This window comes from Acinonyx jubatus, chromosome E4, assembly GCF_027475565.1.
Source record: "Acinonyx jubatus isolate Ajub_Pintada_27869175 chromosome E4, VMU_Ajub_asm_v1.0, whole genome shotgun sequence".
In the NCBI taxonomy this organism is placed as follows: Eukaryota; Metazoa; Chordata; class Mammalia; order Carnivora; family Felidae; genus Acinonyx; species Acinonyx jubatus.
In genome coordinates this window covers 5289286-5303946 of record NC_069395.1, presented here as the reverse complement: position 1 = coordinate 5303946, position 14661 = coordinate 5289286, and the positions used below count along the sequence as shown (strand labels likewise).

General features: G+C 51.0%; 1 protein-coding gene across 4 annotated transcripts in view; it reads left to right on the top strand.

Moving 5' to 3' along the window:
• CD244 (CD244 molecule) overlaps nucleotides 1-12565 on the top strand; it is a 31045-nt gene extending 18480 nt beyond the window's left edge. The window contains exons 2-9 of one of the 4 annotated variants that reach the window (XM_015076216.3): nucleotides 1242-1574; nucleotides 1664-1933; nucleotides 3790-3897; nucleotides 4338-4405; nucleotides 7044-7103; nucleotides 9284-9346; nucleotides 10573-10629; nucleotides 11717-12565. In XM_015076216.3, coding sequence (XP_014931702.1) covers nucleotides 1242-1574; nucleotides 1664-1933; nucleotides 3790-3897; nucleotides 4338-4405; nucleotides 7044-7103; nucleotides 9284-9346; nucleotides 10573-10629; nucleotides 11717-11797 — 1040 coding nt within the window. In that variant the 3' untranslated portion in view covers nucleotides 11798-12565. Of the gene's footprint in view, nucleotides 1-1241; nucleotides 1575-1663; nucleotides 1934-3789; nucleotides 4507-7043; nucleotides 7104-9283; nucleotides 9347-10572; nucleotides 10630-11716 lie in introns of those variants that run through there. The other 3 variants (XM_027048443.2, XR_008293036.1, XM_053209108.1) reach the window with 3 other exon arrangements.
• Nucleotides 12566-14661: the final 2096 nt, after the last annotated feature.

Here is a 14661-nt window from a genome sequence, read left to right as displayed (position 1 = left end):
CTCTTATTCTCTCTTCCAAATTCTTTCTGACCCTCTCTGGCAGACCTTTTCATTTCCTGCATCCACGGGGCCATGCCACATAGCTCCCCTGCCAAAAATGGCCACTGAAACTTCTGTTTTTCTTCACTGACAGCACTAGGCTTTCCTAGGTCAGGCAACAGCAAGCAGCTCTGTCACACCCCTGTTAATTAGCATACATCTCGATCCCTGTGGAGGACAAGTGCTGGGATATACCAAGGCAGTGTGCTTTTATTTTGCTCTAATTCTTCTTTTTTTCTTAAAAAAATTTGTTTTAATGTTTATTTATTTTGGGGAGACAGAGAGACAGAGTAGGAGAGGGGCAGAGAGAGAGACACACACACAGAATCTGAAGCAGGCTCCAGGCTCCGAGCCGTCAGCACAGAGCCCGATGTGGGGCTTGAACCCAGGAAGCGCGGGATCACGACCCAGGCCGGAGTCGGACCCTCAACCAACTGAGCCACCCAGGCGCCCCTTTCTCTAATTATTCTTTAGGGATCAATCCCCATGGAGACTTTCTAGGGACTAGAAACTTGGCAAACATTAGTAAGTAATGAGCACAGTTTGATGTGCTAAGTGCTACCAGAGAGGGTTATGAACCTCGCTCTGTGGGAGGACAGCGGAGCGAGCTATGGATTCAGCTTGGAAGGCCAGGCTTACTGGGTGTGGCCCCTCAGAATTTCCAGCAGTCACCGATGGCCAGTAGTGGCTGCCTCAGCACCGCAGGGAGGGAGTCAAGTCGGATATGGTGTTTGTAACATTGTGGTTAAGAGCCCATCCTGTAAAAGCAAATTGAGTGGATTTCAAGCTCATTGTTCTTACCGTGTAGCTTGGGCTAGTTACTTTTAAGTTCTTTCTAACTCAGTTTTTTTTTTTTCACCTGTAAAATGGGGATAAAACTCTCATAAGGTCACTGTTAAAACATGTAGTTAAATATAGTTAAAGCACATGAAGTGTTTAAAATCTGCTGCCCACAGTAAGAAGTCGAGAGAGTTTAGCTATTATTACTGGCCGGTGGGCTCCTTTAGACAAGTGGCACAGAGCTTGGGGAGAGGGGAGGCAGGAAAGGGAAGTACACTTCTAGGCTCTCTTAGCCTCTGGTCTCCTCATAGGTGTCCCCATCTTCTTGCCACAAGGGAAGTCCCATCCGATTGCCCACAATGTTCAGGGCTGATGCCCTTCCTACCTCCTCCAGCCTGAGTTCTCTTCTCTGGAATCCCTAGATTCTGCTAAACGTGTGGTTGGACTCTCAGGAACATGTCTCCGGTTATGGCCTCCCACGACACTGGCAAAGAACATAGAATCTGTTCAATGGAAGAGGCCGGGGCCCTCACCTTCAGAATTTTCTGTGATACTGACATGGAAGTGTGGGTCTAATTATTGCAGCGATAAAAATTGGACTTTGAATCATCTCAACAAAAGATTCGGTTTTATAACCCAGAACTTAAGTCTCACCATCCAGGCAGCTCAGCAGCAGGACAGCGGCTTCTACATCTTTGAGGCGACTGATGAGCATGGAAAAGTTAAGAACTACACGTTCCAGGTTTCTGTGTTTGGTGAGTCCCTAGAACAGCGCAGCCTGCCCTTCGGACTCCTGTAGGACTTTTATTTCCAGTGCCTTTCTGATCAGAATCTCTGCTTCCAGATCACGTAGGGGAGCCCCACGTACTACAGGACTTGAAGGTCCTGGAGGGAGGGAGGTGCCAAGTGACTCTGTCCTGCTCGGTCCCCAGCGGTGATAACGTGAGCTATGATTGGTATAGAGGGAGCGTGCTGATCGAGACAGCAAGGAATCACAGCACGCTGGAGGACCAGATCGATGCCAACAGCTCGCACATATATACCTGCAATGTCAGCAACTCGGTCAGCTGGACAAACCGCACCTTCATCCTGCACTGTCCGGGTGACTCCCAGCGTAAGTGGAGCACTTTGGGCTCTAACAGGGGCTGAAAGTGTTGGACCCCATAACCAGGCTCATGCCCGACATACCTGGGCATGAGATCCCTTGGCTGCCTTGCAGCATCTCCTTGGGGCAGTCCTGGTCTCTGGGCACACAGTTCCCATAAACCAGGCTTATCTTAGTCGGGATGAGTTTCATCCCCATCAAGCATCTCCCAGAAGATTCGAGTTTTTCCTTCATTTTAGGGAATGCTGGTCTGTTTGATGAGTCACAGCCCTGCTATGGCTGCTGATTATCCCTTCCTGGGAGAGACTGATGGGGAACCTGTTTCCTCCTCCCAAGTGATAACTCCCCCAGGCCATGTAGTTCCCCAAGAGGTAACCGCAGTGTCCTGGGGCAGGGGAACATCAGGATGGCCACAGGCGTTCCTGGAAGAGTTCTTGGTTTATTGCTTATGCACATCCTAAGAGTTACCCTGAGTTAAATTTGCACCGATTTTTATCAGATAAATAAAGACTTAGTGTTCCATCAGCACGGGCGCAGCAGGTAAAAACCTACCTGCTGTCTCTGTCCTTAAAGAGCTTACAGCCCAGCAGGGGCCACAAAACTAGGCATTCCTGGGCAAAAAAGAAATGAGCAAGCCGAAGTGATTTGGAGTGACAGGGACACTGGCTTTTGGGTTGTGTCAGCTGTGGTTTCATGATTCACTAGCTCCGTGATCTCAGGCAGTTTCCCCAACCTCTCTGAGCCTCAGTTTTTCTGCCGGGTAATAGGGGGATGATAACAGGTACCTGGCGGGACTGCTGGTAAGATTAGATGAGGTAACGCTCGTGAAGAGCACGTAATTCCTTTCCCTTCTCCCCTTGCGGGCGGGCTGATACAGCAGGCTGCATGCGCGACACTGACGTTAAGTGTGGAAGTTCGAATGAGGAAGAGCAGTGGAGGCAGGAGGGGCAGGAAGGGGAAATGGGAGAATTTCGCGGCACGTAGTGGGGTGCAATACGTTCTGTTGAGTTAACAAAAGAATGGACAGATGTAACATATGCCGTGCACATATCACATCATGTGGTCGACCCCCTTATGTAGATGACATTATCTCCTTTTTAAAAAAGCGTTTGTTTATTTTTGAGAGAGGGAGAGAATGTCAGCGGGGGAGGGGCGGAGAGAGAGAGAGAGGGAGACACAGAATTCGAAGCAGCCTCCAGGCTCTGAGCTGTCAGCACAGAGCCCGATGGTGGGGCTCGAACCCACGAACCGCGAGATCACGACCTGAGCCGAAGTCAGACGCTTAACTGACTGAGCCACCCAGGCGCCCTGCCCCTCTCCTTTCTTTAAAAAAAAAAAAAAAAAAAAAAAAGTTTATTTATTTATCTTGAGAAGGAAGCAAGAGCACAAGTGGAGGAGAGGCAGAGAGAGAGAGGAGAGAGGGAGAGAGAGAGAGAGGGAGAGGGAGAGAGAGAGAGAGAGAAAGGGAGAGGGAATCCCAAGCAGTATCTGCACTGGAAGTAAGGAGCCCAACGTGGGGCTTGATCCACGAACCGTGAGGTCATGACCTGAGCTGAGTCGAGTCAGATGCTTAACTGACTGAGCCCCAGGTGCCCCAACATTGTCTCCTTTTGTAAGTGAGAAAATGGAGGCTCAGCGAAGTTAAGGGAGTTGCCCAAACGCACGGAGCCAGGCCTGTGAGACAGTAGTATCCACGCTGTTAGCATCACTCGGGGGAGGTCACCCCACTGCACAGAGAGCCAGCCTTGCTGACGAGCTCAGCGGGGCCTGAGAAAGGAGTGTGGGTCTGAGGCAAGTCCCGTGTCAGATGGGAAGGGAGGAGAGAGAAGGCTGAGTGCTCAGGCCTCACGCGTCCATGTCCCCAGAGGACAAGTCTCTGCACTTGTTGGTGATCATCGTGGTCCTTCTAATCACGCTGTTCCTGGGCGCCCTCACCGGCTTCTGTGTGTGGAGGAGGAAGATGAAGCAGTCACGTAAGTGGAGGGTCCCCAGGACGTGCTGTTGCCCGACCTGCCATCCCCCAACGCATCTGCCTGGGAGCACAGCACCTGCTTCTCTTCTAGAGCGTTGGGACGTGTGTGCGTGCACGTGCATGTGTGTGTGTGTCTGGGGGGCCTTTCTCCCAGCTCACGCCTTCTGGGGTTCCTCGAGGTGTATACAGCCCAACGTGCAGATTTACCTGCCGGTGGCCGGCTTGCTGGGGTGCTGCCCGGGGCCTGACGGAGTAGGTGTGTCGGGTGGTTGCTGGTCCCGTGCTGGCCTTCTGGGGAGAGCACCCGTCTGCCTCCTTTCTAGAACCTTTCTCGAGGTCTTGGCCACCTGGGCTGGAGGTGGGACCGTGCAACGCAGAAGTTTGGACAGGACGCCCTCGGGAGGTCTCTGCATCTCTGTCTCTGCTGCTTTTCTCTCACAGAGGACGGCACAGAGGAGTTTCTGACGGTTTATGAAGATGTCAACACCGTGCAAATCAAGAGGAATCAGGTACGGTACCCTAGGGCCCGGGGTCTCTCTTCACTAGCCTGGGAGATGCTTCTCGGGAGGATGGCCATCAGGAGCAGGGACACTAGTGTCTTTTCCAAGTGACCCGTGGCCTTTCCGTCCGTCTTCCCCACCAGCCTGTTAGCTCTGGCTGTGGAGGAAAAGCAGAAAACAAGAGAAAACCTGCTGAGAAGGACGGAGCCCGACAAATCCCCAGCAGACGGCGGAGCACTGCTCTTGCCTGGCCAAATGGTGCCCCGGCGTCCTCCTTTCTGCCCAGCCTCTCCAGCTGGGCTAAGCCCTGGGAAGAGTCCAGCTGTCTCGTATTTTGCACCTGGCCACAGATTCTCGTGCCTTGCAAGTCCAAGTTTGCTTTTCTGGGTCCCTTGGCTGTCGCCCAGGCTGCGGAGGATGCCAGGCCGACCAGCCAAAGCGTAAGAGCGTTGTAGCTGGCCCCGTGGTCTGCGTTCACGGCATTTTGGGAAGAGGCCGGAGTCCAGCTGAGGTGCTGGAGAAGGGAGCTAGGTTAGCACGAAGCCGCGAAGCCGGCGTGGCCTCCTTGGGAACCTCTCCAGCCAGCCTCGGCAGGCAGGGGCCAACTCCGCCTGGTCCCCGGGTGGGGGGGGTGCAGCAGAGAAGGGAACTGCAGAACGGTGCAGGGTGCCCCCCACCGCTCTGCCCCTGGACAGGGCAGGAAGTGGTGACAGACCTGGGGGAAAGGCAGTGCCTAACCGAACTGCCCGGTGGGCAGGGTGGGGGGGGGTAGGAAGGCCCTCTTCCTATCCCCATTCCTGGAGCTCGGCCTGAGAGGGCAAGGCAGGAAGTCACAGGGGCTGGGCTCCTCTGCGTGAGGCCTTGTAGAACAGAGAAGCCACTTCCCTCAGGTCTGGGTTTGGGGGGAACCACGAATCGGGGCAGCTACCCCCGCCCCCGTTTCCTTGCTCAGCAGTGGAATAATGGGGTGAGAAACACAAAGGGTCTTTTTTCCCCCCATCACCACCATTTGCTGGGACAAATTCCTGAGGGCAAGTGTATCTGACTGCAGTCACTGAAGCCCATGCTCATGACAAATTGCCTCTCCTTTCAGTTAGGTCTATGAAGGAGAACAGAGGAAATCTATTTAAAAAATTTTTTTTTAACGTTTTATTTATTTTTGACAGAGAGACAGAGATAGAGCGCGAGCAGGGGAGGGTCAGAGAGAGAGTGGGAGACCCAGAATCCGAAGCAGGTTCCAGGCTCCGAGCTGTCAGCACAGAGCCCGACACGGGGCTCGAACTCACAGACCCGCAAGATCATGACCTGAGCCGAACTCGGACACTCAACCAACAGAGCCACCCAGGCGCCCCCAGAGGAAATCTATTTAGAGTATAAGAAACCCCTTGGGGGACTCAGGCTTGTTTTTCTGCTTCTGACTCAGGAGCGCCTCCCTCTGGGACCTCCTCCCTTGCTGGCTTTTCCCTCCTGGCTCCAGGGTTCTGTCTGCAGGCCTAAATCTCAAGTTCATGTGATCTTCCTCTGGGGCTCGCTTCTGACCTCTCTGCAGACACTTTCCTCAGGTCTGGGCAGAAAAGAAAAAGAGGAAGCTCCTGTTTCTTGCCAGATGCCCACAACTCTTTAGCCCTCCAAGACGGCTGCTGTTTTTTTGCTCTTAGCTTCTTCCTTGTCCAACGAGCCCTGATGGCGTCCTCTCACTTCCTCATCAGAGCCCAACTGGAAATATGTAGTCAGCGGTGGGCAGCACAAAACACCTTCAGCCCCGTCTCCTGTGGGCAGGAAGAGAACAGGAAAGGCACGCGCCTTTGGCCTTGTGTCCAGGACTTCATCCGGCTCCGTAGCTGCCCAGGCGCTGGCTGGAGGCCAAGGGCAGACTAGCTGCTAAGGCTGGATCTAGAGAGGGGGCTTTGAAACAGTGAAAACCTCTGAATGTGAAGGCCCTGACGTAAGGCTCAGAGCTCAGCCCGTTATCAATGGTTATGTGGCAAACGCAAGTTTCTAAGTTACCAAAGTAAAGGAAGTGGCAGGAGACCCCTTGGACAGGGTCACTCGGTGGGATCCCTTCACACCTGGGTGGTTCCTTGCACGTGACACTTAATGACTCCAGTGTGAGTTGCTTTTTCTACTGTTTTTCCCCATCCTGGGGTGATTAATGACCACCTCCTTCCAGGAGACCGTCTTAAAAAAAATTTTTTTTTTGTAATGTTTGTTTATTTTTGAGAGAGAGATGGGGGGGGAGAGGCAGAGGGAGAGGGAGACCCAGAATCGGAAACAGGCTCCAGGCTCCGAGCTGTCAGCACAGAGCCCGACGCAGGGCTTGAACCCATGAGCCGTGAGATCATGACCTGAGCTGAAGTCGGACACTTAACTGACTGAGCCACCCAGGCGCTCTTTTCTTTCTTTCTTTTCTTTAATGTTTACTTATTTTGAGAGAGAGAGAGAGGGAGAGAGCAGGCGGGGGAGGGGCAGAAAGAGAGGGAGAGAGAGAATTCCCAGCAGGCTCTGTGCCATCAGTGTGGAGCCTGACGCTGGGCTCGATCTCACGAACTGTGAAATGATGACCCGAGCCAAAATCGGAAGTCAGATGCTCAATAGACAGAGCTACCCAGGCCCTTCCCCCACCCCCCTTTTACAATTTCTTGTGCAGGAACAGAAGCCGAATCCCCCTGGAGAAGGGAGCACCATCTACTCCATGATCCAGTCCCAGGTACGGTTCTGTTTTCTCGAATCCATTCCATACCTGTCTGTGGGGCTTCCTGATGCCTTTCGGAAGCTCGCACTCTTGAACGGCAAAATAAGAGCCTGGTGCTCCTAGAGTCTGCGTTAAGTTGGTGGAAAGATCCATGTGGTTCTGAAGTACCTTGGCATTGCTGAACAGAGCGGGGAAGACCGGTGCAGGCATTCTTTCTCTCTGCATGCCTGGCAGCAGGTGTGGCCCAGATAGTCAGCAGGAAGAGGGAGCTCGTCAGGGGACCCAGCTTCTGTTCTCCGTCCCTGCTACTGCCAATACTTGGGGCCCTTATAGTTTTTAAGAAAATCCCTGCTCTTTATTATATGTGTTTTCAGGAATGGATCTGGATTGTTCTCTTTTATTATGACTTCACGATAACATTTATTAAGTCCTTACTATGTCTATTTTCACTCCTTTAAAGTTTATTTTATTTAGTTTGAGAGAGAGACAGAGAGAGAGCCCAGGATGGGCAGAGGGAGGGAGAGAGAGAGAATCCCAAGCAGACTCTGCACTGTGAGGGCAGAGCCTTACATGGGGCTCGAACTCGTGAACAGTGAGATCGTGACCTGAGCTCAAGAGTCGGACATTTAACCGACTGAGCCACCCAGACGCCCCCACGTCTATTTCCTTAAGGAATCTCACAAAGCAGCCTCACGAAGTAGGTCTCACACAACCTCCATTTCTCAGATGAGGAAACAGACACAGGTTAACTAACGTGCCCCAGGCCACAGACTTGGGTGGTGGCAAAGCTGAGCTAAAGGGCTTCTGAGCCTCCACTCCACCTGCCCCTCCCCACCTCTAACATGCTGGGATTACAGACATTCGCCCCTAAACTGGAGAAACATCTAATTTCGACAACTAAAACGACATTACAACCTAGGGTATCTCCTTCAAGGGTAACACTGCCTCTAGGTGGCAGTGATGAAAAGTCTCTGATGAAAATGGCTTAAAGATTTTTAAGTTTTCATTTTTAAAAATTAAAAAAAATTAAAAGCAACTCTTTTTTGTAAACAATGTTTCTTTAATTTTGAGAGGGAAAGAGGGAGAGAGAGCACGAGCAGGGGAGAGGCAGAGAGAGAGGGAGAGAGGAAACCCCAAGCAGGCTTCTCACTGTCAGCACGGAGCCTGATACGGGGCACAAACCCACAAACCGTGAGATCGTGACATGGGCCTAAAGCAAGGGTCAGAGGCTTAACCGACTGAGCCACTCCAGAGCCGTTAATTTTTTATTTTTTAAAGAATTAAGTCCAGAAGGAGCAACCTCTCCAATTTGGTGGCTAAGCTGAGGGGCAGAGAAAATCCTTGGGGGATGGTGACAGGCTTCAGAGAAAGATCAAGAGAGGAGGAAGAGAGAAAGTGAATGGGGTAGAGGGGAAGGGAGGACAATGAAGGAAGAGGGGAGCGGAGGAAGAAGGGAGGGGAGGAGGGAGAGAGGTGCTCAACCCTCATGGCCACTTTGGAATTCCCAAGCTGGGCGTTTCCTCGTCCTGCTCCCCATAAGATAATGTGATTCCCTGGTAGTGGGTCCAAGTCAAAGCGCCTTCCAGAGAGATGTAAGATATCTGCCAGTTTTCTGGCTTTAGCCACATTGGATTCCCACGAAAGGAGTCTGAATATATGCAAGGAAGAGGTCATCCCAGACTGAGAGGTTGAGTGAGTGAGAAGGAGCCTCTTCTTCTGGAGTTCTTAGAAGGAAGACGGTTACCTGCCTCTGAGGACACCTGGTTCAGGTGCAGAAGAAGGAAGGCATGTTGCCAAAGGGAGGCACTTGAGGGGCTGAGGACAGCGCTGTGGAGAGTCTGGGGTTTAAATTCTGCTTCTCCTGCGAACATACTGTCTGACTTGGGCCATTTTCCCTTTAGGAACCTCATCTGTCGAATGGGGCAAATGGTGATCGTTCCTATCACAGGGGTGTATTATAAGGGTTGGGGGACCCTACAGTACACAGTAAGTGCTGAACGGATAGCAGCTATGTTTACTGACACAGCAGGACCAGCATCCAGGCTGTCTGACCTCTTGGAGTCCAGGGCTCCTTTGAATAATATTTTCAGCTCTGTCCGGGCAGAACCGGGGGGAGGCGTGGAAGAGGTGACCTCCCTCCCTAGGATTGTCCTGGATCTATGCTTCTGAAATACTTTTACTTGTCTTCTCATTAGCCTTCTGCTTCCACATCACAAGAAGCAAACACCTTGTATGCATTGGTACAGCCTTCCCGGAAGGTGAGTCTTTTCCCGCAGGGGGTGCTGTGTATTTTGCGTGTGCACAGGCAGGTGCGCGTTTGCCGAGTGTGGTGTGTGTGCTTCCCTGTGAGTTGTCTTCTGCTGTGTGTTTATCTGAGCAGCTCGGGTTCAAGGGCTCTACTTAAATGTTAATGGGCTAACTAGAAGTCTATTTGGAGAAAAAGAACAGGTCGGAGTCTAAGAGAACAGTGGATTAAAGGAGTGTCTCTAGGAGTTTCTGTGAGACAAGTACAATCAGAGACAGAAGGGCAGTGCTTTGTGCACAGGGACCATGGAGCCCTTAGCAGGTCAGCTGAGGCTATGGCGGAGAGAGACACCAGAGGGGTTACCAAGGTGGGAGAATATAGCCCAGAGCCAGAGGAGTAGTCAGGACCTAGAGAGACGCAATGGTGACTTTCAGGGAACCAGAAAACGGTTCTGGCCAGTCATCTGCTGATGGAGGGCTCTAGGCTGAGGCAACCCGTCATGGTCCTCTCGAACCCTGCTCCAAGCTGAGCTCACAGGTCTTATGTGTACCTGGTGCCCATGGTCATCTTTTCACCTTGGGTGGGAGAGGGGTTGGAAGAATGGTATTTCCAAGGTTGGAGTCACAGTATGAAGACATAAACTTAACATGAGAGTATGGGAAGTTGGGAATGTGCCAAACTGCGGAAGTGTTGAGTACTTGCAGGTCAGGGTCAAATGGGGGGAGAGGTTTCAAACAGGTTTTCAGGCTTTTTTATTCACTCTCCTTCCAATAAGCCGTTCAATCAACTTGGCTTCCACCTCAAGGGATATTTGTATTTAAGTTCTGTGCCGTAATACAAGGACATATGGATGGTCACAGGCACCAGGGTCACATGCTTGGTGTTGTTTGGGAGACTACATATTACTGAAAGTGCTTCTGAATTCCAGCGTTTCCAGTGTTTCACCGTGGTCAGGGTCAGGGTAGGTGTTATGGTTAGTTCTCACGTGTGTTCTAGAACTGCTTACGCTGCGGGGGTGTGTCTATTACGTGTTGATGAGATGCATGGTCACAGGTGGTATTTGTATCAGGTCTGTCTGAAGACACGTGCGTATGTGCTGGGAATGTGTATACGTGCGGGCCTGAGGGGTATGTGGGTGTGGGAAGTGGGTTCAGAGGTCTGTTCTGGAGCCTCACATCAGTTAGGAGTGGGACATTTCCCAACTTGAAGTTAAGTACTCTTTACTGTCTGAATTTCCAGTCTGAATCCAAGAAGAAGAACCACGGCCCTTCCCTCAATAATACTATCTATGAAGAGGTAAGATTCTGGAGCTCCTTCCGGAGGGGTCTAGCGCCCACAGGATGGCCTGGAAGTTGTACGTTTGTGAAAAAGTCATGCATAGGGTCTCAGAATCGTAGAGGTTTTAGGGATCCCCTAATCCAAATTTTCATTTTAGAGACAAAGAATCTGAAGTCGAAGGAAAGTGAGGGTCTAATTCAAGGTTGTATCATGTGTTGGTGTTGGACTCCCACTGGGGAGCTTGGGTTTTAAATTAGGGCTGTCCTCTGGCTAGTCCCCAGTTGTGGGCTGCACATTGGACGTCTCTCCTTTCCAAGGGTGTGTAGGGCAGGAGTGTGGAGAAGGGAGGATAAGTAAATCTAAACGATTTTCTAAAGTTAGCAAATAATTGGGAACCATTCTAGGACACAGGTCATCTTAAGCTGCTGCTGGGGGCGGACACTGTAAAGTGACCATTGATCCTCGTAGTTGAATGGATTCCCATCAGGCCATTTAAGGACTGGAAAATAGAGACTCAACAGTTGAGGATATATCGGAGGTGTATCCGGTATATGTAGCCCGACAGTGGTTTCAAGTCAGTTATCTCATTTAATCTTCACAGAATGCTATGGGGGTAGAGGTAATTGTACTTCCCACTTATACTCAGAGAAACGAAGGCGTGGAGGGCACTCCCACCCACTAGACTCATGGTACACCAGAGCTTCCACCTGTGGTCCAAGAAAGATGTTGCCAGTGGTCGTGAGGGAGAAGGCGGATGGGTGTCTGCTGGGATTCCTGGCACTTCAGCTGTAGCCCCACATTAACGCCAACTGGACAGCCCAGGGGACAGCCCAGTGTTGCAGGGGACACTGAGTGGGCCAACGCAATCTAGGATGGGGTCATGAAGAACGGTGGTTAAAAAAAAAAAAACACTAGGATTGGAGCCAGAGGAACTGGATTCAAGCCCCTCCATTACTTCATATTCGTTGTTGAGCCTGAGTTATTTGTGGTACCACTCCACGTTTCACCTTCTTAATCTGTAAAATGGGGGCAACAATTCATACCTCACAAGGGTGTTGTGAGGCTCTCCTGTGGGAGGGCCTGAAGTTCTTCTTCTCTCCCGCAGGTTGGAAAGAGAGAGCTCAAAGCCCAGAACCCAGCTCGACTGAGCCGCAGGGAGCTGGAGAACTTTTCTGTGTATTCCTAGTTGCTGCCGCTGGTCTCCCTTCTCTCATCCCAGTATCTGCTTTGGGACTCAGCCCAGTGGACGATACCACATGAGTCTACAGAACGGTGCCTGGTCTGGAGAGGATACGGGAGTTCGTTCAGGGTCTATATCTTGTTCTTAACATGATTTCTCTCAGCCAAGACTGTTAAATAATATCTCTCAACTTACAGACTGGACAAGACTGGGCGGAGAGGTTGGGTAGTTCTCGAAAGACTGCAAAGCAGGTCCACGGGCGGGCACACCACCAGTCTCTCAGATGCTATGCAAATGCAGAGTGTTGTATTATTAGCATCAAGATCCCTTCCCCTGGATTTCTAATGTGTTCCTCATCTCTCCTCTTGTTTAATCTGAGAAGACCACATTTCTAGACCCTCCCCTGCCCCAGGCCCCTCTTCCAAAGGGGAAGGAAAGATCATGGTGACTCAGGGGGAGAGAAACAGCTCCACCCCACGAGGATGAACTAAGTAGCTGTAAGCTGCCGGCAGGTTCTCCAAGGGACCGGACTTAGGCTGTCCTCAAAAACAGAGGAAAAACTCCCCCACCACATAGTAAACCTTTACCTCTGGCCGCTTGGTCACAAGGGAGAGGGCAGGAGTGAGAGCAGATGGTACAAAGTAAACCCATCTCAGAGTGGAAAAATCACCGTGAGTCCATGCTGTCCCAGTAACTGGGCCGTGGGACCAGTTTTGTCTGCGGTATGATGTGTGATTATTAACCCGTTATTGATTAAAAACACATATTCAGAAATCTGTCTTAGCTTCTTCACAATTAGAGACCATATTCTGTTCAAGTTCTGAGTGCCGATGAGCGCTCTCCACGGCGCATGCTGGAGGGAGGGCTCAGCCAGCCGAGCAGCTGCGAACTAGGCACTCTCCTGGGCTCCCAGAGTCCTCGGGCCACTCTTCCACCAGGCTGTGGGGCCCGGGCCTGAGACTCTGGCTGAGCCCAGGAGACGGGTGAGGGTGAACGGGAAGAGGTCCGACTCAGAGACCAGACGCCCTAAGGCAGCATGTGGAGCCTGGTTCTTCAATTACCCCGCTCTGTATTTAACATATGAATTTAACAGAAGATTATGCTGTTATTCGGAGACAATCTAAATTTCTTTTCTGAATGCTTCCCCTCCATATTCTGTACTTTTCCTCTCTGTCGTAGCCAAAGGGCAGTTGTGCCCATCACTAAACACATGTCTGTTTGATTCCTACGGAGAGGGGTCTGGACTCCTTGCAATCTATCAGGGTCTCCCAGCCTTGTTCACACTGGAGCAGACGATCCCGGGATTCCCAGATCCGGGGCCACTCAGTCTCGTGGGGGAGAGCCACACAGTACACACTTGCTCATGTCCTGCCTGGTCCCTGTCCCCTGGGGGCTGTGTGGCCGGTTGGCTGGCTTCCTCCTGGAGACAGATGTGGACAGACCTCATTTTGGAGGAGGTGTCAGGGCTAAAAACCAGGAAAACATATGCAAAAGGAGTCTGGGGGTTCCGGGGCATGTACTGGGAGCTGAGTTGTAGTGTCAGGAGTCTGGAAGCAGAAGGAGCAGGAAATGATGGGTGTTGGAACAGTTCAGATGAACACCAAAGACATTCGCCATTGACTTGGCCTTTCATGCATCCTGAGTCGTGTAGATATTGAGTTGGCCAGATTTATCTAAGGAGCAGAAGAGACCCTAGGGGCCCAGGGCTTTTGGGGACGCTGTATTCTGGGGTGTAATAATGTACAACATCATCATATTATGCGTCTTCATTGGGCTTCTGAAATAATGCCTTACAAGGATAATTATCCATGCAACGACCAGCCAGCAAACAAGCAGTAATTAAGCTCCTGCTGTGTATGAAGCACTGCTTGGCCCCCGGGGGGTACCCACTGTAGGACACAGAAGATTTACTGACTCCACGGCCACGTGCAGGAGAGTATGACAGCAGAATTCCAACGTTAAAGGACATAAATGGGCTTTGAGGTTCCTGGGTGGCTGTCAGTTAAGCATCCGACTTCAGCTCAGGTCACGATCTCATGGTTGGTGGGTTCGAGACCTGCGTTGGTCTCTGTGCGGACAGCTCAGAGCCTGGAGCCTGCTTCAGATTCTGCGTCTCCCTCTCTCTCTCTGTCCCTCCCCTGCTCGTGCTCGCTCGCTCTCTCTCAAAAATAAAGAAACTTAAATTTAAAAAAAAATGGGCTTCGAGGTGCATGTGACACAAACGTACACTATAGTATCATGAATATAAGTCAAGGGTAGAACAACTCACAGGGGGATAAGGCTGTGCTACAGTCTGGGGGAGAGGAGACATACTATGACTGTTCTACAGCCGGACCTGACAATAAGGAGGGAAGTTCCTTTGGGTAAATATGGGAAGTTTATGTGGAAGGGGCATTTTAAGCCCTTAAAAAAGATATCCAAAGAATGATACACACACATGATTAAAAAAAGAAATCCGAGGTACAAAAAAGCATACAGTAAAAACAACAACCTAGTTCACTCCCCAGAGGCAGCCCCTGATAAGTTTTTTTGTTATTTTCTTTCAGAGCTTTTGCATAACTACATAAGCATACAGATCTACATTTCTTCGTTTTTATTTTTTTTAACACGTATTTATTTTTGAGAGAGCGAGAGCGAGGGAGAGAGAGAATCCCAAACAGACTGTGGTGCCAGAGTAGAGCCCGATGTGGGGCTCGAACCCACGAACCATGAGATCATGACCTGAGCCATAATCAAGAGTCGACTGCTTAACCGACTGAGCCACCCCGGTGCCCCGGTACACATTTCTTCTTTATCCAACTGGTAGCAAGTGACACGTACTGTGTTGGACCCTGTTCTTTCCGTTCTTAGAGCTCATTCCTTAGTAGCAC